This window comes from Microcaecilia unicolor, chromosome 11 (genome assembly GCF_901765095.1).
Source record: "Microcaecilia unicolor chromosome 11, aMicUni1.1, whole genome shotgun sequence".
In the NCBI taxonomy this organism is placed as follows: Eukaryota; Metazoa; Chordata; class Amphibia; order Gymnophiona; family Siphonopidae; genus Microcaecilia; species Microcaecilia unicolor.
This window is the reverse complement of record NC_044041.1, coordinates 89,243,947-89,266,795: the sequence shown is the minus strand read 5'-3', so window position 1 is coordinate 89,266,795 and position 22,849 is coordinate 89,243,947. Positions and strand designations below refer to the sequence as shown.

The window sequence follows — 22,849 nt, the reverse complement described above, 5'->3', positions numbered from 1 at the left end:
TTTTTTTTTTTTTTAACGCTGTGAGGAAAATTTGAGGCAACAGCGAAAGAGGCAAATTTCCAACTCCGGAGGATCAGTAGCGTGGGAAAGGCAGGGAAAGGGCTTGCCTATTAGTCTACTTCCACATCGGGGGCCAGGTACTACTACTACTACTATTTAGCATTTCTATAGCGCTACAATGCATACGCAGCGCTGCACAAACATAGAAGAAAGACAGTCCCTGCTCAAAGAGCTTACAATCTAATAGACAAAAAATAAATAAAGTAAGCGAATCAAATCAATTAATGTGAACGGGAAGGAAGAGAGGAGGGTAGGTGGAGGCGAGTGGTTACAAGTGGTAGGTAAGGCAGGGAAAGGGCTAACCTATTTGCCTTTAAAGTGGGCACCATCAGCCACAACACCCCTGCTACAACTGGCAAAAGCACTGGAGCCACCCCAGGCAGATTTTCTGAAGGAGCTTGAACAAGCTGCAACCACCCTGCTGGGGAGATAGAGAATACTGAAGAGGCAGATGGAGCTAGCTGGCCAAGAGGCACTATGGTTTTTCAGTGCTCTCTATCTCCCCCTGCTGGTTGATGGCCCACTCGTACTGGATTCATCTGCTTGATGACAAGGAATTATAGCTATGTCATGCGAGTTTCCACGATAGGAGTCACGGACTAAGAAAGGGATCCAGGTGTCGTCGTTGATGATACGTTGAAACCTTCTGCTCAGTGTGCTACTGCGGCTAAGAAAGCAAATAGAATGAAAACAAAAATGAGGATGTTATAATACCTTTGTATCGCTCCATGGTGCGTCCGCACCTCGAATATTGTGTTCAATTCTGGTTGCCGCATCTCAAAAAAGATATAGTGGAATTAGAAAAGGTGCAGAGAAGGGTGACGAAAATGATAAAGGGGATGGGACGACTTCCCTATGAGTTAGGGCTCTTCAGCTTGGAGAAGAGGCAGCTGAGAGGAGATATGATAGAGGTCTATAAAATAATGGAGTGGAGTGGAACGGGTAGATGTGAAGCGTCTGTTCACACTTTCCAAAAATACTAGGACTAGGGGGCATGTGATGAAGTTACAATGTAGTAAATTTAAAATGAATCAGAGAAATGTTTTCTTCACTCAACGTGTAATTAAAGTCTGGAATTCTTTGCCAGAGAATGTGATAAAGGTGGTTAGCTTATCGGAGTTTAAAAAAGGTTTGGACAGCTTCCTAAAGGAAAAGTCCATAGACTGTTATTAAATGGACTTGGGGAAAATCCACTATTTCTGGGATAAGCAGTATAAATTATTTTGTACATTTTTGGGATCTTGCCAGGTATTTGTGACCTGGATTGGCCACTGTTGGAAACAGGATGCTGGGCTTGATGGACCTTTGGTCTTTCCCAGTATGGCAACAGTTATGTACTTATGAGTGCCAACTGGAAGTCCTCTTCACAGCAGTTTTTAAAGACTGGTTCTCTATGGACTGCAATACCTTCTGTTGGTTCAACACATATTAATCTTCAACTTAGTTTCCTCCCAGATCAACACTCCTGCCTCAGTCCCTCAGACTTGAACCCTCCTATTTCAAATGCAAGTCTCTGCTCAAAACTCATCTCTTTCAGGAGACCTTCAATCCCCATTTCTAATCCTCCCTTACTTGGCTTTCCCTCTTCCTATTCCCTGTTTCCTCCTCTCTCCCCCTCTTCTGTCTAGTTCCTAACAGTGCACTTTTTTTTTTTTAATATAAATTACCACAAAATCATCATGTGGCCGTTGGAGGTATATCAAGAACATGTAAATAGACCAGTAATTCCCAAAGCCATCCTGGAGGAACCCTAGCCAGTCAGGTTTTCAGGATATCCACAATGAATTTTCATGAGACTGATTTGCATATGCTGCCTCCTTAGTATGCAAATCTATCTAATGCATATTCATTGTGGATATCCTGAAATGTGGGAATCACTGCCCTAGTCCTCTGCATTACAGAATGAGAAACTTGTATAGCATTGACAACACATTTCAATAGATAAAATAGCCTTTGTATTAAAGTCAAAATATATAACTCAGAACACCCACTATACATTAATTTGCAGACAGAGCTTTCTAAACCTAGAACTCTAGGAAACAAAATGTGTCCAGCTGTTCTGTTTATTTGATACTGGACACAATGATAGCCCAAGCAGCAAAAAGGTAGTAGTTTCATTTTAAATGCTAGATATGCTGTAACTAGTTTATACTTGTACCTGGCAATACCAGTACCAGGTCATCTCAATTAAATAGGGAACGTCAAAACAGTGGCACAGTAGCAATCCTGTGCACTGCCATGTAAAAGAAATCTTTGGTCAATTTCTGGCCCAGGGGATTTCTTAAGCAACTGCATGGCTGCTTATTACTAAAATACCTCATACTCTCAAAGTAATGATTCCCAACAGCCCTGTGTTAGCAATAAAATGTGCATATGCACTGTGGACACTGTGAAAACCAGACTGGCTGGGTAGGCTGCCATTGTTCTACAATATTTTTACTTAATAGTGGGCAATAAGCTGTTTTTAAATTTAGAGGGTGCTCCTCTAACTATATTTAGAACTAAAAGTTCTTGTTTTTTTAATTTATTTTTATTTTAAATCGTTTGACCTCTTTCCTCTACCTATCTTCAAAAACGTTGCATCATTCCTGGCTTTTTAAGATATCAAAACTATACCTATAAGTAATAAGGCAGTCTGTTGGCAAAGACGATCCTGCTTACAGTAAATGGTAGCCACCACCATTAAATCCCAGCCCCAGTATGTCAGTTCATTGGAACCTTAAAACTTATCAGCTATGCCACAAGATTTTTGGTCACACTACTATGACTTTAAAGGGACTTACTTTCAGCCAAAATAATGTCAGAGAGGCCCTGTACCATGAATAGCTAGTAAAGTTTCTATAAATGTCCTTCAGACCAGGGCACAGACAGGTCTCCAATTTGGGGGGCTCCAGAGGTGGATTGGGGGGGGGGGGCAAAATGTGTTCCATCCTTCCCTCCCCCCCCCCCCCCTCCACAGCATGCCAAAAATACCTTTCTTGGCAGGGACACCAAGACCCTGCCAGCCAAACCTTTTTCTTCTCAGCAACGAATTTCTTTGGTTGGCAGGGCTTCAGTATCTCCATTGGCCATTTAAATTGAGCTGCATGTTTGGAGGGGACCCAAGCCCAAAGAGGAGGGGATTCAAGGAAGGAGAGAGCCCCTTCGTGGCCGCTCCCATATTTTTTCAGGTGGTCTCCCCCCTCCTGTAGTCTAGGAGACCTTTTCAATAGCTTGGGGGCCCTTAATGTGAACATCTGCCACTGGTTTCCAAGGCTTTATTCCATTCATCTTAATTTCACCTGTGCCAGAAAGATCTTTCCCATCCCAATATATGTGGTGATGGAGAACTGAATCTTCCACGTCTAAATTAGCTTCCAAGGGAACAGTGAAGGCTGTTCTCTGTCCTAGACCAAGAATATAACACGGCCAAGATTTTCAGTCACAGCTGGGCCAACATGCAAGGAAACTGTTGAGCTATCCTTTTAAGTATACAAATAATGCCTCAAAAAGTGATTTAAATAACTTAAATACAACTGCTTTCCTAATTTGTCTTAGTCTTTACATGGCAGATTCTGGTACAAATGTGACTTTCCATACTCTTACCACAATATATTTTCAAAAGAGCAGCCATTTTACAACTGTCTACCTATTATATCACTCTACATACATACATACACTACTACACATACACATACTTACCCCTTGGTTTCCCTGGAACCGGATTGATGGCTTTAGAGATATGGAGGCCTAGAAAAAAGAAAAATGATGTCTTCAGCAGAGATGAAAGCATAAACAAATAAATCTAGCAAAATGGGAGAACACTTCACAAGCATTACAATTTTGCAACAAACTGAAAAACTGCTATTTGTAAAAAAATGCTCAAAGAACATAGCAGCGTACTAGACTTGTTACCAAAATAAGAATATTTTCCACTGGAAAAATGGCCAGAGTACATTTTAAACAAAAAAAAAAAACCTCTCAGTCAAAAAGTATAATGTTGCAGTTGTTAATGTGCTGCTAATGTTCATTATCCAAACCCCGGCAGCTGGCAAATGTCTCAGAGAGGGTACATATGTTTATTTCTACCTGTTAGTTTCTCTTCCTTGAGTCCTGCTAGACCAGTCCGTCCTGCTAGACCAGTCATAACCAATGGATTGAGTCCCCACCCCACCCCCATCTGCAGATGGAGGTAGAGATACTTAACTATTCCAGTGACATCACTAAAATAAGGGCTGGAGCAGCCTGGAATTCTTCAGTATGGTACTGCCAAAGCAGAACCAAGTCCATATAACCACATACTAATTTTGACACACACACACACACACACACACACACACCCCCAGTAACCCCTGCAGCATATCATAAAACCACAATTTCTTAAAATGAAAATACAAAAAAAATTCAGGAAGGGAGCAAGCAGTGACTCAAAGTAAATCCCTTACACTACAATCTTCAAAGGAAGGACCTGGACTAGCAGGACTCAAGGAAAGGAAATTAGCAAGTAAGAAAAAAAAAAACCTTTATTCTGCTAGACCAATCCAGACCCAGGATATAGAAAAGAAACCTTCCTAAACAGGGGACGATAAGACCTCCTAAATCAATGGTCTGCCGAAGGTCACATCACTCCTGGCTAAATCATCAATTTTGTAATGCTTCACAAAAAAATTTAAATAAAAGAGTGCAATACCTTCGCTCAGAAGTTCCTTGAGCCCTACTGGAATGCATCAGCAAACTAACAAGAAACACCTTTAGATGATAACAGGCCAACTGCATCCTTAATCCAATGCACTATGGAGGATTTAGAGGACACGTGCCTTTGAAGTGGCTCCTGAAAACCCCCTCAAAAAAATCTATCCAACATGCAGAAAGAGTCTATCATTTCCCAGATATCCAGAATATGCAGCTTCTGGGAAGACTGAACTCCCATGCTTCAAAAAGACTGGGAGAGAGACTGATTCATATGAAAAAAGGGGAAACCACATTCAGCAAAAACAAAGGCACAATCTGGGAGAGATACCTTGTCTAAAAAGGACAATTAACCATCTTTAAAAGACAGGCTCTGCAGCTTCACTGCTCTTCTGGCAGAACAAATGGTTATCGGAAAATTGTCTTCAGGGTAAGATCTTTTAGCCAGGCTCCCTTCACAGGTCTGAATGGTAAACCCAACAAAACACTGAGGACTAGGTTTATCCCACTGAAGAACAGTCCAAACTAGAGGCTGCACATGCCTCGTCCTGCATAGAAAATATGTGCGCGCTGCCAGAGAGCCGGGAAAAAAAAAAAAAAAAAAAAAAAAAAAAACTTACTCCAGAAACACTAAAGAGTTGTCACCTGGACTTTCAAAGAACTGAGGGTTAAGTTCCACTCCAGGGCTCTCTGCAAGAATTCCAGAATAGCTGGAACTTACTTATTAGGGGGAAGTTCATGCTTTATGCACCAGTGCTTGAAAACCCACCAGACTTGGACATGATCTGGTGAGGGACGTTATGGTACTGGGGCCGCTTGATAACAGTGACCATAATATGATCAGTTTTGACATCGACCTTGAAGTAACTGTACACAGAAAGTCAAATACGTTAGCGTTTAACTTTAAAAAAGGAGACTATGATAAAATGAGAAGAACGGTAAAAAAAAAAAAACTTAGGGGGGCAACTGAGAGAGTAAAAACTGTACAACAGGCGTGGACGCTGTTCAAAAATACCATCCTGGAGGCCCAGGCCATACATATTCCGCAAATTAGAAAAGAAAGACAGAAGTCCAAAAGACACCCGGCCTGGTTGAAAAGTGAGGTGAAGGAAGCTATTAGGGCTAAAAGAAACACCTTCAGAAAATGGAAGAAGGAACCGTCTGAAAATAACAAGAAACAGCATAAGGAGTGTCAAAGCAAATGCAAGGCGCAGATTAAGAAGGCCAAGAGAGAGTATGAAAAAAAGATAGCATTAGAGGCAAAAAAACATAGTAAAATTTTTTTTCGGTATATTAAAAGCAGGAAGCCGGCAAAAGAATCGGTTGGGCCGCTGGATGACCGAGGGGTAAAAGGGGCGATCAAGGAAGACAAAGACTTAGCGGAGAGACTGAATGAATTCTTTGCTTCAGTCTTCACCGAGGAAGATTTGGGTGGGATACCGGTGTCGGAAATGGTATTTCAAGCGGACGAGTCGGAGAAACTTACTGACTTCACGGTAAACCTGGAGGACGTAATGGGGCAGTTCGGCAAACTGAAGAGTAGCAAATCTCCTGGACCGGATGGTATTCATCCTAGAGTACTGATAGAACTGAAAAACGAGCTTGCGGAGCTACTGCTAGTGATATGCAACTTATCCTTAAAATCGAGCGTGGTACCGGAAGATTGGAGGGTGGCCAATGTAACGCCCATTTTTTAAAAAGGCTCCAGGGGAGATCCGGGAAATTATAGACCGGTGAGTCTGACGTCGGTGCCTGGGAAAATGGTAGAGGCTATTATTAAAAACAAAATTACAGAGCACATCCGAGGACATGGATTACTGAGACCAAGTCAGCATGGCTTTTGTGTGGGGAAATCTTGTCTGACCAATTTACTTCAATTCTTTGAAGGAGTGAACAAACATGTGGACAAAGGGGAGTCGGTTGATATTGTGTATCTGGATTTTCAAAAGGCGTTTGACAAGGTACCTCATGAAAGGCTACAGAGGAAATTGGAGGGTCATGGGATAGGAGGAAATGTCCTATTGTGGATTAAAAACTGGTTGAAGGATAGGAAACAGAGAGTGGGGTTAAATGGGCAGTATTCACAATGGAGAAGGGTAGTTAGTGGGGTTCCTCAGGGGTCCGTGCTAGGACCGCTGCTTTTTAATATATTTATAAATGATTTAGAGATGGGAGTAACTAGCGAGGTAATTAAATTTGCTGATGACACAAAGTTATTCAAAGTCGTTAAATCACAACAGGATTGTGAAAAATTACAAGAGGACCTTACGAGACTGGGAGACTGGGCGGCTAAATGGCAGATGATGTTTAATGTGAGCAAGTGCAAGGTGATGCATGTGGGAAAAAAGAACCCGAATTATAGCTACGTCATGCAAGGTTCCACGTTAGGAGTTACGGACCAAGAAAGGGAGCTGGGTGTCGTCGTCGATAACACACTGAAACCTTCTGCTCAGTGTGCTGCTGCGGCTAAGAAAGCGAATAGAATGCTGGGTATTATTAGGAAAGGTATGGAAAACAGGTGTGAGGATGTTATAATGCCGTTGTATCGTTCCATGGTGCGACCGCACCTTGAGTATTGTGTTCAATTCTGGTCGCCGCATCTCAAGAAAGATATAGTAGAATTGGAAAAGGTGCAGCGAAGGGCGACTAAAATGATAGCGGGGATGGGACGACTTCCCTATGAAGAAAGACTAAGGAGGCTAGGGCTATACAGCTTGGAGAAGAGACGGCTGAGGGGAGACATGATAGAGGTATATAAAATAATGAGTGGAGTGGAACAGGTGGATGTGAAACTTCTGTTCACGCTTTCCAAAAATACTAGGACTAGGGGGCATGCGATGAAACTACAGTGTAGTAAATTTAAAACAAATCGGAGAAAATGTTTCTTCACCCAACGTGTAATTAAACTCTGGAATTCGTTGCCGGAGAAAGTGGTGAAGGTGGTTAGCTTAGCAGAGTTTAAAAAGGGGTTGGACAGTTTCCTAAAGGACAAGTCCATAAACCGCTACTAAACGGACTTGGAAAAATCCAAAATTCCAGGAATAACATGTATAGAATGTTTGTACGTTTGGGAAGCTTGCCAGGTGCCCTTGGCCTGGATTGGCCGCTGTCGTGGACAGGATGCTGGGCTCGATGGACCCTTGGTCTTTTCCCAGTATGGCATTACTTATGTACTTATGTATACCCCAACAATGTACAGCATCTCCAGGCCATCAACAGTATGGATGTAACTGAAGGCACCATCTCTCAAGGGCCAGGCTTAAGTTGGAAGAGATTGGGGTTCTCCATAACTACCAGTCCCTGCCTCAGAAACCTGATTCCTTGATAAGTTGTGTTGGGAATCCAATCAGCAAGCACACCAGATCTGTGTACCAAAGTGCTGCTCAAAAGAAGATCCTATTTTCTCAAAGTCAGGAAATTAGTTTTCACAGAGAGGATGGTTGATAACTGGAATGCCCTCCTGAGGGAGTCGTGGAGACAAAAATGGTGACTGAATTCAAAAAGGCATGGAATGAACACAGAGTATCTCTAATTAGAAAGTGAATAATATAAAAAAAAAATGGCTGCATGTGTGATTGTGTTGCATGATGCTTAGGTGACAGCTCTGGCTGTGAAGAACTAAGGCTGCTGCCAGGCAAGCTTGTACAGTGTCTCCAGTATATGGTGATGTAGTTTAGGATGGGCTGGAGAGGGCTTCGACAGAAACTTCAGTAGTTGGAACTAGGGCTGTACATTAATCGTGATTAAGGGTAAATTAGACTTTACCTGCTAATTTGCTTTCCTTTAGTACCTCCGGACCAGAATGTGACTGATGGGTTCTGTACGCCTTCCAGTAGGTGGAGACTGAGAAAAAAAGCTGTGACTCTAGCGAGCCAATAAGAGCCCTAGCCAACTAGAGAAAGATCCAGTAATAAAGTACCAAAGCAGAAGTAAAGCCATAGAAGAAAAACTGTGCATTCAAAAAACCTGACCAGCCACCGGCACATTGCCAACAAAGGGTGAGTGCCTTGAAACATATCATGTCCTTCAAACAGGACATTTTAGTAAATCAGAAAACACAACAAAAAGCACCAAGGGCCTCCAAAGAAAAGGGATCAAGTCTTGAATGGTATACGTTGATGAAACAATACTTAAATGGACACGACACGGTCCGTGTTTCGGCGCCCAGCGCCTGCGTCAGGGGTCTTAACACAAAACTGATAGATACTCAGATTGAGCAAACACAATCCTTCAGTCCAGAGCTCAATCAGGAGGAGGAGGGAGAGAGAATCGCAGGCAGGGCCAAAACAAGGGAAGAGAATGGACCTGGGGTGGAGAGAGTGAAAGAAAAGGGAAAAAAAAAAAAAGGCACTGGACTCAAGGGGTGGGAAGAGAGATGGACCTGGGGGTAGAGGACAGAGAGAGTTGAACCTGGAGGCAGGAGAAAGGAAGATATTGGGACTTTAATCAGGGACATAAACACAGGTGAGGGGAGGGGCCTTGGAAACCTGGGCCCCCTACAAAGCTGCAGTACCTGTTCAATGGCTGGTGGGGTAGCCAAAGCTCTGCCAGGCGAAGAAATCTGCTGCCTGAGTCACATCCTTCCTCCTCATACTGCCTCAGGAGCTAGGAAATCAGTGATGTGCCTCCAGTCACCAATGCTAGCACTCCCCAAGCATGCTAAGTTCATGCATGAATTAAGCATGCTTGGGGAGTGCCACCATCAGTGGGTGGACCTCTACTGTCTATGTCCCAGAAATGCCAAAGAAAAACAATGATCAAGTATTTTACATCATGTTCATTGATCCCTGCTATACTGTACTCTGTCCTACAACTGAAGAGCTGGGCACACTTTGTATTTTGGTGTGAAACCATGAGGTCGAAGCACAGTAGACCTCAGCATCTACCAAGAGTTGAAAGTTGGAGAACTCGGCATTCACTTCACCAGATCTAGAACATTCTGGATAAAAGAAGTCCCTGCTATGTACACTGCCGAAATTGCTGATAGGTCAACCTCCAACCAAATGCAAATCCAGCTGGCCTCCAGCACCACCGGCTGCACAAAAGTTCCAGTTTGCCGACATAAGCTACTACTGAGGCATTGTCCATCATCCTCTGTCTTTTCCTTCAATGGGGGAGGAACTCTTATAGCACTAAGCGAATAGCCCTCATATCCAGGCAGCGAACCTCATGCTCCTGGGACCGACAGGCTCACTCTTTGGAGCAGGTGCATGTGGACCCTCGCATACAGCACCACCTCCAGGGTCACTGCCATGGACCCAAGGAAGAGCTGCAAGAAGTCCCAGGCCTGAGGGGAGCACGCGTTCCTCAGGAAGGAACAAAGCATCCTGCTTGGTGTTGAAGTGAACCCTACGGTACTCCAACTCCTAGGTGGGATTCAGCTAACATCTAGCATAATTACCTACCCAGTCTAGGCTCTCGAGCAGCGCAATCACTGCTGCTGTGGCCTCCTTTCAATTCACTTCTGAATCTACTCAGATCAGCCAGGTGTCCAGGTACAGATTCACCGCCATTTCCACCATGACTTTAGAAAAAGTCCAGGATACCTTTGCAAGGCTGAAATCAAGTGCCATGAACTGAAGATGTCTACCTATGATGCAAAAGAGCAGGAAGCAACACAGAGAAACTCCTCTGGTCCTTTGATCTGGCAGAGACCTATCACTGAACACAAGGTCTTCACACAGAAATGCAGAATTCAGAAGGAGACACTAATCTCTTTTAGATCCAGAATGGGTCTGATGGAATCTGCTTTCTTGAAAACCATGAAATAAAAGTAGCGACACTGCCCTTCCTCCTAGTAGGAAATGGGCTTTACAGCCCCCACCTGTAGCAACCACTAAAAGGTAACCTCTACAGCAAGGGTTACTGGTTGGTGTGTCACAGGGCCAGCCAGCAGAAACAACTGCAGTTGGGAGAGCATAGGCAGCAGGAAACCACCCAGCAGAGGAGATGGGGCTACACTAATCCTAGCGCCACAGCTCCTTTCTAGGCTGTGCAGGAAGCAAATGCACGAGAGGTTTTCATATCTGGCAGCAGTAAAAGCCTGTAAGTGGATTAGTGTAGCCACGTCTCCTCTGGCGAGAAGTTTATCAGGTAAGACAATTCCTCAGCAGGAGATGAATCCATTGGCATGTGGGATTGTAGCAAAGCAGTCCCTGAAGAAGGGTGGGAAACAGAAGCTCCCACTATAGTACTGATATGCCCAAAAGAAAGCATCCAACTGAAGAGACACATCCAAATGGAAGCATCTGGAGAAGTCTTGAGGCCACTGCTTGAAGTCGGCAGCCATTTTAAACAAGAGGTGGCAGGAAGAGTGGGGATCTTTCCTGCCCCGAAGCAAGCCACAAGACCACCATGGTGATTTAAGGTATGTGCAGGGAAGACACCCAGGGCTGGAGGGGAGGTGGGTGCAGGGAGGAATGGAAAAATTGGTAAGGAGGTTGGATTGAGAACAAGAGATGGTACAAGGCTATCTAGCCCAGTAGGTTGAAGCCAGTGCGAGATTGCCGCAACACACCCAAAACAATAGCAAACGCTATTGAAAACAATAGCAAAAGATTATTAGAAATAAGGGTCTGCCTATGCGTGGTCCATCTGTAAAAAGTCAAAAGCTGTTCCATTTGAATAGGCAGTGCCTTAAAAGGTAGAGGAGAAAAGGGTTTTGACAGCTTTTTAATTTATTTGAACGCTTTCCACATGTAGATATAAATATCATGAAATAAAAATTGAATATCACTAAAACACCTTCAAAAATTATTGTAGCTGGTAGAAACAAAATAAAGGCTATATTTTGTGCTCATTTTTCTACACTGTTCTATACAATACAGTAATACGTGGCCAAATTTCAATGAGGATATCCTGTTTACTGATGGGTTCTTCTTAACTACTGTAATCTGTCTTGGAAAGCCTGGTGTTATCAAGATTGGAAGTAAAATTAAACTCTCCTTTCTCTGGGGCACATGGAATCACATCTTTACCTCATCTCTTTTGTACAACTAGATTATTCTGTTTTGAGCATGTTTCAAGGACAAGTGGTTTTCATAAGTCAAAATAATAAAAATAAATATTTCATGCAGATCTCTTTGTTGGGGGGGGGGGGTGGGGGAGCAAGATGACTGCAGTAAGGTGTGGCAAGGGCTGGGATGGAGATTACTTGTGGCAGGGATGGATTAGATTCCTGTGAGGACAGGCTACATTTCTGTCCCTATGCAACTCTCTACTCTGGATTCATCTGCTGATGATGCTAACGAACACATGATTTAGCTTAGTGCTCTATCTCCAACTGCTGGTACATGGACACAACCAACACTTTTCTGGATTTGTCTCTGCGGAGGACAACAAGGTTTTTTGGTGACCTCCCGCCTGCCCCCTGAGTTGTGAGTGTGCTTCTTTGGCGACTTCTGAAAGACAACTTCAGAGTCAGATTCACTTATACATGCACAGATAATACACGATTCCAAAGTCTTTGCTTCACTGTATGTTAGTTTTGGGAAATGTGTATCAGACGCATTTCCTTTTACTGAACAAAATACAAAGACATTTCTGTTTTTATTTCTCCCATGTTGTGGTGCAAGCCTAGTTTGACTTACCGAGGTTTGTCTTCATTTTTCTATTTCTCATTACCTTGTTGTGTGTTTGGTGAGGGTCTGGCTATGTTTTGCCAGTAACTGAGGAGTGGTATTCTGTTTGCATGTTCTGTTTTACCAGTATGGGTGTTCTAAGACCCATGTAATATTTGTAGTGCTGCCTATTCAAATGTAAGGTTCAAGTTGTTTGAATCAAAGGAATTATTGCTACTTTTTATGCGTTTTGTAGATGCACAGCATGTTTACGTTTCACCAAAAAAAAATTGCTTTACTGTGTCAGACCAAATGTCCATGAGGGTCATGTATGCGTGTCTCACATGTAGGCATCATCAATCAGGTATGTCCTAATTGGAAAAAAAGAGGTTGAGAACTATTGCTCTACAGCCACCCTTTTGAGGAGTGATTCAAAGGGAAATGTGATAAGGGTGTCTGAAATGGGACTGGCAAATTCCAGGCTTTATCCCTGTTGTACTACCTCTAGAACACACTATACAGAAATGATGCAGGCCCACTCATGGTAGATCAGACGGACCTTGCTGCCTACCTGCACTACCAAGGGGTTTAAGCTGACCCTCACTGTACACACCTGCCAGGTGCCAGAATCCCTCACCCTCTGAGCTTGACAAAAGGCCAAGCCTTCAATGCTGCAGGGAGGCATGCCTGGACCAAGGCCTAGCTCCCAAGGAATGAAGAGTTGTGCGAGTTATCTTCAGAGCTGCCAAGGCTTGGCCTAGACTAGAACCTTCACCATCTTCTCCAAGCCCTCAATAAAGAACAACTGGCCTCTAAAAGGCATCTGAGACCAGATCACTCATCCAGTGCCACAATCACAACCATCTACAGGACTCTACTGCCAATGCCACCAACCAAGACAAGATACATAGGAGGTCATTCGACACCATCCACCAGAAAAGGCCACCCCCTTTTCCAGACATTCTAAATTCCAAGGACTACAGCAGTTGCCAAACCCAGAGCAGAAAGGTATGGGCCATATAGACCTCAAATGCTGAATCGGCAAAAGCCTGCTTAAGGAGCTGCTCCATGTTCCTGTCACAAACATCCTTCAGCACAGAACCTCCTTCGACCAGGATCATCATCGTCTTGGTCACTGCTGTGACCGCAGCATCCACCTTGGGGAGCTGAAACAACTTGTCTTCGATTTTGCAAGGCAATAGGCAGAGTCTACCCAAAAGTCTAGTGCCTACCTTCAGACACAGACATGTGGAAGAGGGAACTATGCAATGAAAAGGCCTTGGGTAGCCTCCAGATGGGATCTCAGTTCAATAGCTCTGCCTGGGAGGACACAGATATGTAAGGCCTCGGTCACTGAATCATAAGCTGATCTAGCTCCTCGAGGCAAAACAGCCTTATTACCAGGGCATCATCCTCCTCAGCTGGCAAGAGGTCCCCAGCTCTGGGGAGTCGTCCTCCCATGGGAAGCACTGATCCTTCATGGTGAACCCCCAGAGGTCCCCAAGCATGGACCAACAGGAAGGGGTCCTGGTTCAACACTTAGCTAGACTACCAAGGTCTTTTGCTGCTAACGGTCAGGGTCTCCAGGAACTGCAACTGCTTGGAACTTTTGCATGCGGGGTTGAAACTTCCAAAGCTAAGAATATCTCCCAGTCAGAGCTTGCTTAACCTCCCTCTATAAATGTCTGACAGTAATTCTGACCCAGGGCCCCTGGACCCTGACAATTGGAAGGGGGTGGATGGAGGACCCATCTGTGCCCTCCCCACAACCCTCTAGACCCACTCACCAAATGCTTCTGCATAAGATGAGGAACTGTAGCAACAAGACTACCATCTGTACTAAAATCTGCAGTGCTGCAGGCAGTGTGGGTGGGTCAGGAGAACCACTATACCCCTCAGGCAGCTCATCAGAAGCCATCAAGGTTGAAATGGAGTAAGCCCTGTCACAAACCAGGAAATATAAGCTACTGGTAGTGCTGAGCTACATCAGCCATAACAGCCATCATGGGATGGTGTAAGCCCCCTCCCCTCCCCCCACCACCAATCCCAGGGGCAACTGAACTCTTACTGGCACCTCTAGGCTTTCCCTGCTGCCTGAACAAAAGGCTGCTGGAGCACTGCTCCCCATTGTGTTTGTCTCTCTTATTCGCCCCCCCCCCCCCCCCCGCAACAACTTTATTCCCCCAACAATAGTTAAGGGAATAAAACTGAACATCCAATGAAAAAAAATTGGTTAACTAGTTGCTGCAAGAGTGTACAGGAAGAAGGTGAATACATAAGTATTGCTACACTGCGTCAGACCAAAAGTCCATCAAGCCCAGCATCCTGTTTCCAACAGTGGTCAATCCAGGTCACAAATACCTGGCAAGATCCCAAAAAAGTTCAATACATTTTATGCTGCTTATCCCAGAAAGAAGCAGAGGGTTTTCCCCAAGTCATGTTAATAATGGTCTATGGACTTTTCCTTTAGGAAGCTAGCCAAACCTTTTTTAAAACCCCGCTAAGCTAACCACCTTTACCACAGTATCTGGCAACGAATTCCAGAGTTTAATTACACATTAAGAAAAATTCTCTCTGATTCTTTTTAAAAATTACTACTTTGTAGCTTCAGCACATGCCCCCTAGTCCCTGTATTTTTGGAAAGAGTAAACAAGCGATTCACATCTACCCGATCCAGGCCACTCATTATTTTATAGACCTCTATCATATCTCCCCTCAGCTGTCTTTTCTCCAAGCTGAACAGTCCTAGCCATTTCAACCTTTCCTCATAGGGAAGACGTCCCATCCCCTTTATCATTTTTGTCGCCCTTCTCTGTACCTTTTCTAATTCCACTATATCTTTTTTGAGATGCGGTGACCAGAATTGAACACACTATTCGAGGTGTGGTAACACCATGGAGCGATACAAAGGCATTATAATGTCCTCATTTTTGTTTTCTATTCCTTTCCTAATAATACCTAACATTCTATTTGCTTTCTTAGCTGCCGCAGCACACTAAGCAGAGGGTTTCAACATATCAACGACAACGCCTAGATCCCTTTCTTGGTCAGTGTCTCCTAACGTGGAACCTTGCTATAATTGGGGTTCCTCTTTCCCACGTGCATCACTTTGCACTTACTCACATTAAACATCTACCACTTAGATGCCCAGTCTCATAAGGTCCTCTTGTAATGGAATTCGCTCGGAGGGTGGTGGTGAATGGAATTTGCTCGGAGGAGGGAAAGGTGAGTAGTGGAGTGCCTCAGGGATCGGTGCTGGGGCCGATTCTGTTCAATATATTTGTGAGTGACATTGCCGAAGGGTTAGAAGGTAAAGTTTGCCTATTTGCGGATGATACTAAGATCTGTAACAGAGTGGACACCACGGAGGGAGTGGAAAACATGAAAAAGGATCTGAGGAAGCTAGAAGAATGGTCTAAGGTTTGGCAATTAAAATTCAATGCGAAGAAATGCAAAGTGATGCACTTAGGGAATAGAAATCCACGGGAGACGTATGTGTTAGGCGGGGAGAGTCTGATAGGTACGGGCGGAGAGAGGGATCTTGGGGTGATAGTATCTGAGGATTTGAAGGCAACGAAACAGTGCGACAAGGCGGTGGCCGTAGCTAGAAGGTTGTTAGGCTGTATAGAGAGAGGTGTGACTAGCAGAAGAAAGGGGGTGTTGATGCCCCTGTATAAGTCGTTGGTGAGGGCCCACCTGGAGTATTGTGTTCAGTTTTGGAGGTCGTATCTTGTTAAGGATGTAAAAAGAATTGAAGCGGTGCAAAGAAAAGCTACGAGAATGATATGGGATTTGCGTTACAAGACGTATGAGAGACTTGCTGAACTAAACATGTATACTCTGGAGGAAAGGAGAAACAGGGGTGATATGATACAGATGTTCAAATATTTGAAAGGTATTAATCCGCAAATGAACCTTTTCCGGAGATGGGAAGATGGTAGAACGAGAGGACATGAAATGAGATTGAAGGGGGGCAGACTCAAGAAAAATGTCAGGAAGTATTTTTTCACGGAGAGAGTAGTGGATGCTTGGAATGCCCTCCCGGGGGAGGTGGTGGAAATGAAAACGGTAACGGAATTCAAACATGCGTGGGATAAGCATAAAGGAATCCTGTGCCAAAGGAATGGATCCTCAGGAGCTTAGTCAAGATCGGGAGGCGGGGCAGACTTATACGGTCTGTGCCAGAGCCAGTGGTGGTAAGCGGGACTGGTGGTTGGGAGGCAGGGATAGTGCTGGACAGACTTGTACAGTCTGTGCCAGAGCCAGTGGTTGGGAAGCAGGGCTGGTGGTTGGGAGGTGAGGATCGTGCTGGGCAGACTTATACGGTCTGTGCCCTGAAGAGCACAGGTACAAATCAAAGTAGGGTATACACAAAAAGCAGCAAATATGAGTTATCTTGTTGGGCAGACTGGATGGACCGTGCAGGTCTTTTTCTGCCGTCATCTACTATGTAATGTTTCATAATCCTCTTATAATTTAACAACTTTGAATAACTTTGTGTCGTCAGCAAATTTAATTACTTCACTAGTTACTCCCATCTCTAGATTATTTATAAAAATGTTAAAAAGCAGCGATCCCAGCACAGACCCCTGTGGAACCCCACTATCTACCCTTCTTCATTGAAAATACTGACCATTTAACTCTTCAACTAGCAATCCATACTATTCAGAAACTTTTGAATGAATCCCAAAATTGACACACATCTTCTCTAGATTACTATTAGGGCTTGGTTTTTAAAAATATGTGATAAGGAGGCTGGTGGTACTTTACACACTAACCAGTTTGAGGCATGAGCTTTCAGAGATGTGCATCCATTTCTGTGCATTTCAATACAGCTGCCTCTCCGGTTGGATACCAACCATTCTTTAGCTCAGATACAAAACCTGACAACTACAGCTCTCTAATATACAGTCCAACTGCAAAAAACTCAACTACATAAAAAAAGCTCTACTGAACTTGCGTTACAGTGTCCACCTGATACTGTTATCAGAAACCATTATGTCAGAGTAGCCCAATGAGACACAGCAGGGCTTCTTTGATCACAGATGCTCAAAACCACTTGCTATTAATGCCTTCAGGAGCCCTAAAACATTCAAAGTTCATTCCCAATTCTCACCCCAGCGCAGGTTTGGAGGGCTCAACTAGAAATCCTTGTATGCCAGGATCTAATAGGCAATTGGACATTTCAGCATAAACTAAAGCTTAACACTGGTAAAACTAAGTTTTTACATATTAACAATAAATTAGTCTATTCCTGATTTCATTCAAATTGGTCAAACTGAATACAAAATATTTACTGTTATAAACATCTTGGGCATATTAGCAGATAACATCAATGAAGCATAGGTTGCTGCCTTAGATCTCTCTCTCAAGAGAAAACTGTGTTGCGTTCACAACTATTTTGAGACAACTACATTTCATCTTTTGGTAAAGGTACTACTTTTGTCACAACTAGACTACTGCAATTTAGTATATTTAGAATGTATTAAATCTCAACTAAAAGGAATTTAAACTATTCTGAATACTGATATATGTCTGATATTTGGTTTATTTAAATATGGGAAAATTAGGTTCTTACCGTGATAATTTTCTTTCCTTTAGTCATAGCAGATGCAGCCATTACAGATGGGTTGTGTCCATCAACCAGCAGAGGGAGATAGAGAGCACACTTTTTTCAGTGCCTCATACCAGCTTGCTCCACTGCCTCTCTTCAGTATTTGAAGCTTCCAAAGCAGTATGGCAAACCGCAATAGGAATAACATGAGCTTTCCTCACAGCGAACGATGGCCCTACAACTAAGGGCATTAACTCAGAATGGAGGGAATGAAACATCCTCCCGGAGGGCATAAACTCATCCTCCACTGAGACATAACTGGAGGGAATAAACTCATCCTCCAAAACATGAAACTGGAGGGAATTGAGTCATCCTCCTTTAATTGAACAAGAATCCTGAAGACTGTGTTCCGACTTTCTCCCAAGGACGGAATCTCCAGGAAACACAAACAGAACCTGAAATAGATTTACAGCAGATAGCATCAGACAGGGAGGGATCATGGCTGCATCTGCTATGACTAAAGGAAAGAAAATTATCACGATAAGAACCTAATTTTCCCTTCCTTGTCATCAAGCAGATGCAGCCATTACAGATGGGATGTATCAAAGCAATCCCTAGATAGGGTGGGAACAAGCCACACCACGCGCCAGCACTTGCGCTCCAAAATGAGCGTCCCTCCTGGCAGCCACATCCAGCCTGTAATGTCGGGCAAAAGAGAGCTTAGAAGCCCATGTTGCTGCACTACAAATCTCTTGAAGAGAAAGTGCTCCAGTTTCAGCCCAAGAAGAGGAAATTCCTGTAGTGGAATGCGCCTTAAAGGCATCAGGTGGCGGCCGGCCGGCAAGCAAATAAGCTGAAAAGATAGATTCTTTAAGCCAGCGGGCAATAGTGGCTTTAGACGCTGGAGACCCTCTGCGAGGACCTGATAGCAAAACAAACAGATGATCAGAGGTCCTGAAAGAGTTAGTAACTCGCAGATACTGCAGCAGAGTCCTGCGCACATCCAACAGGTGCAATTGCCCAAAAGATTCTGGAAACTCTTCCTCGACAAAGGAGGGCAAGAAAATAGGTTGGTTTAGGTGAAACGCTGAAACCACCTTAGGCAAGAAGGAAGGCACAGTCCGAACCGTGACCCCGGACTCTGAAAACTGCAGAAAAGGGTCTCTACAGGACAGCGTCTGGAGCTCTGACACCTGTCTCGCCGAAGTAATGGCCACTAACAAGACGGCCTTCAGTGTCAAATCTTTCTCTGACGCACGCCGAAGCGGTTCAAAGGGAGCACCCTGAAGGGCCTTCAGCACTAGCCCCAGGTTCCAAGCTGAACAAGGTGCACGCACGGGAGGACGGAGCCGAAGCACCCTCTAAGAAACCGTGCCACATCCGGATGAGCAGCTAAAGACACGCCTTCAACCTTGCCACGCAGGGAGGCCAACGCTGCCACTTACACCCGCAGGGAATTATAGGCCAAGCCTTTTTGTACACCATCCTGCAAAAAGTCCAGAATCGGCGAGACAGGAGCCCGCAGGGGTGTGATCTCTCTGGAAGCACACCAGACTTCAAACTGGCACCAAATCCTGGCATAAGCCACGGAAGTGGAACGCTTGCGGGCTTGCAGGAGAGTGGTAATTACTTTATTGGAATAGCCTCTGCCTCTCAATTGTGCCCTCTCATTCGCCAGGCCATAAGACCAAATCGGCCGGCGGCGTCCATGGTCACCTGGATCCTGTGACAACAGGTTGGGAACCAGAGGTAACTGAAGGGTATCCTCTACGAGCATCTGTCGGAGGTCCGCATACCAAGGCCTCCTGGGCCAATCCGGGGCGACGAGAACCACTTCTCCTGGATGCAGCCGAATCCGCAGGAGCACTCGCCCTATCAAGGGCCACGGAGGGAACACATACAGTAGGCCCGGAGGCCAGGGTTGAGCCAAGGCATCCAACCCCGCCGAGCGAGGATCTCTCCGTCTGCTAAAGAAGCACGGGACTTTGGCATTGGTGCTTGTCGCCATTAGATCGATCACGGGCTTGCCCCACTTGGCACATATCTGCAGGAACACTTCATTTGCAAGTTCCCACTCCGCTGGATCGATCTGATGCCTGCTTAGATAATCGGCTTGCACATTGCTCTGACCTGCAATGTGAGCTGCCGACAGAAACTGTAGATGCAGCTCGGCCCAGTGGCAAATTTGTTCGGCCTGCGCGGCTAGAGCTCTGCACTGAGTGCCACCTTGTCGATTTATGTAGGCCACTGCTGTCATGTTGTCAGACATCACTCTGACAGCCAATCCCTCCAGGGTCACTTGAAAGGCCAGAAGCGCCTGAAACACCGCTTTCAACTCTAGGCGGTTGATGGACCACTCCGACTCCTCGGGTGTCCATAGACCCTGGGCATGCTTCCCCTTGCAATGTGCGCCCCAGCCTTTCAGACTGGCATCTGTCACCACTAGGCAGCAATCGGGGAGCGCCAGCGGCATTCCTCGCCGCAGCATGCTGTCTGAGAGCCACCACTCCATGCTGAGTCGGGCCGCAGGGAGCCAAGAGAGTCTGCATTGGTAATCCTGAGAAACTGGAGACCATCTTTGGAGTAGAGCATACTGTAGAGGTCTCAGGTGCGCTCTCGCCCCGGGCACCAGTTCCATGGTGGCTGTCATCGATCCAAGCAGCTGGACAATGTCCCAAGCTCGCGGGCGGGGCATCCTCATAGCAGACGGACTTGATTCTGAAGCTTGCACCGCCTTTGCTCGGGTATGTACACATACCCCGAGACTGTGTTGAACCTGGCCCCCAAATATTCTAGAGACTGCGAGGGGGTCAGGTGACTTTTGGCCAAATTGACGACCCAGCCCAGAGATTGAAGTACTGAGACCACTCTGGCTGTTACATGCTGACTCTCTGCAGCAGAGTTTGCTCAAATGAGCCAGTCATCCAGGTACGGGTGAACCCAAATACCCTCTCGCCTTAGAAAGGCAGCTACTACCACCATAACCTTCGAAAAGGTGCAGGGAGCTGTGGCGAGGCCAAAAGGCAAGGCCCGGAACTGGAAATGCTTTCCCATCACCACAAACCTCAGAAACTTCTGGTGCGGGGGCCAAATTTGAATGTGCAAGTAAGCTTCTTTCAGGTCCAGAGACATGAGAAACTCTCCTGGCTGTACCGCCGCGATGACGGAGCGCAGGGTTTCCATGTGAAAATGCCGCACGTTCAGGGACTTGTTGACTTCTTTTAAGTCTAGGATAGGCCGAAAAGACCCTCCTTTTCGCGGCACCACGAAGTAAATGGAGTAACAGCCAGAGCCACATTCGGCGGGAGGCATGGGGGAAAACCGACCCTATATGAATCAAGCCTTGCAAAGTCTCCTCTACCGCCGCCCGTTTGGCAGCAGAACCGCATCGGGACTCCACAAACACGTCTCTTACAGGGGCGTCAAATCTATTCTGTAACCGTCTCTGATCAGGTCCAAGACCCACTGATCTGAGGAAATGTTGGCCCACTCCTCGGCAAAGAGGGAAAGACGTCCTCCGATGACAGGACTCGAGGAGAGGGCCGGCGCACCATCACTGAGAGGGTCACCGCTGAACTCCAGGCCTTGAGCCAGTGGCTGTGGAACGTTTGTCCAAGCGAAAGGAGTTCCTCTGCTGAAAACGGGCACGAGAAGTGAACCCAGCAGAACGCCCCGGGCGGTACCTTCGAGCTTCACGGAAGCGAGGTCTGTAAGAGGAGTGGACTGCCGCACACTTAAAGGAAGGCCGAGGCCTATCTTCGGGCAAGCGCTGGGGTTTAGCCTCACGCAGGCCTTTCACAATTTTCTCCAACTCCTCACCAAACAGGAGAAGGCCTTGAAAGGGCAACTTCACCAACCTTTGCTTAGAGGCCATGTCCGCCGCCCAATGCCGTAGCCAAAGAAGCCGGCGAGCCGCCACTGCTACTGCCATGTGTTTAGCCGAAGCTCTGACAATATCATAAAGGGCGTCAGCAAGAAAGGACAAGGCCGACTCCATCCGCGGAGCCACATCTGAAAAGGGCTCTGCTCCATCACCGGGCTGTTCCACTGCCTGTTGCAACCAAGCCAGGCAGGCTCTAGCAGCATAACAACTGCATGCAGACGCCCGAATAGTGAGACCTGCAATTTCAAATGACCGTTCAAGTGCTGATTCCAGTCTATGGTCTTGAATATCCTTCAGGGCAACACCTCCTTCAACAGGGAGGGTAGTTCTCTTTGTCACAGCTGTGACTAGGGCATCCACTTTAGGCATAGCAAAGCGAGCCATATGCTCCTCACTCAGAGGGTATAATTGCCCCATAGCCCTGGAAACTTTCAAAGGTCCCTCGGGGTCAGCCCATTGAGCCAAAATAAGCTCTTGGATGGAGTCATGCAAAGGAAAGGCTCGAGCAAGCTTTTTGGTACTATCCATCCTAGGATTCACAGAGGAGGCTGTGCCACTGGCAGGGTCCTCAATAGAGAGAGCCTGCAGGGCATCAGAAATAAGCGCTGGCAGCTCATCACGGTGGAAAATCCTCACCGCGGAGGGATCGTCCAGATCCTGAGTCACTTCTGCACCAGACTCTGGCTCCTCAGACCATGAAGGCCTGCCAGAGTCCTCCAAATCCTCGCAGCCCGACCACGGGGGGGGGGGGGGGGGGGGGGGGGGGGGGGGGGGGGGGGGGGGGGGGGGGGGGGGGGGGAATGGAGGTACAGCACTCTCTGAAGGGGAATGAGCCCTTCTGCGCTTCATATTCTGCCAATTATCAGGGAATAACGCCTCAGAGGGCAAACCCAGGCTAGAATCCACCGGGGGGGGGGGGGGGGGCATTAGAAGAGGCCCGTGCCGGGCTTTGTGGGAGAGCTCTTTTAAGCATGTATGCTTTATGCATTAATAATACAAAATCAGAGGAGAAAAACTCACCCTGGGCACCCGGATCTCTGCCGGGGCTAGTAGCTCCCATATCAGCCTCACTCCGAGGCCTCCCCCCGGGCTCAGGACTCTCCGACTCAGCGGAGGTCGCGCCAT

General features: G+C 46.0%; 1 protein-coding gene across 1 annotated transcript in view; it reads right to left on the bottom strand.

Annotated features, from left to right (window-relative positions):
• ELL (elongation factor for RNA polymerase II) overlaps positions 1–22,849 on the bottom strand; it is a 321,380-nt gene that overhangs the window by 237,627 nt on the left and 60,904 nt on the right. The window contains exon 2 of the mRNA XM_030217262.1: positions 3,742–3,789. Coding sequence (XP_030073122.1) covers positions 3,742–3,789 — 48 coding nt within the window. The remainder of the gene's footprint in view (positions 1–3,741; positions 3,790–22,849) is intronic.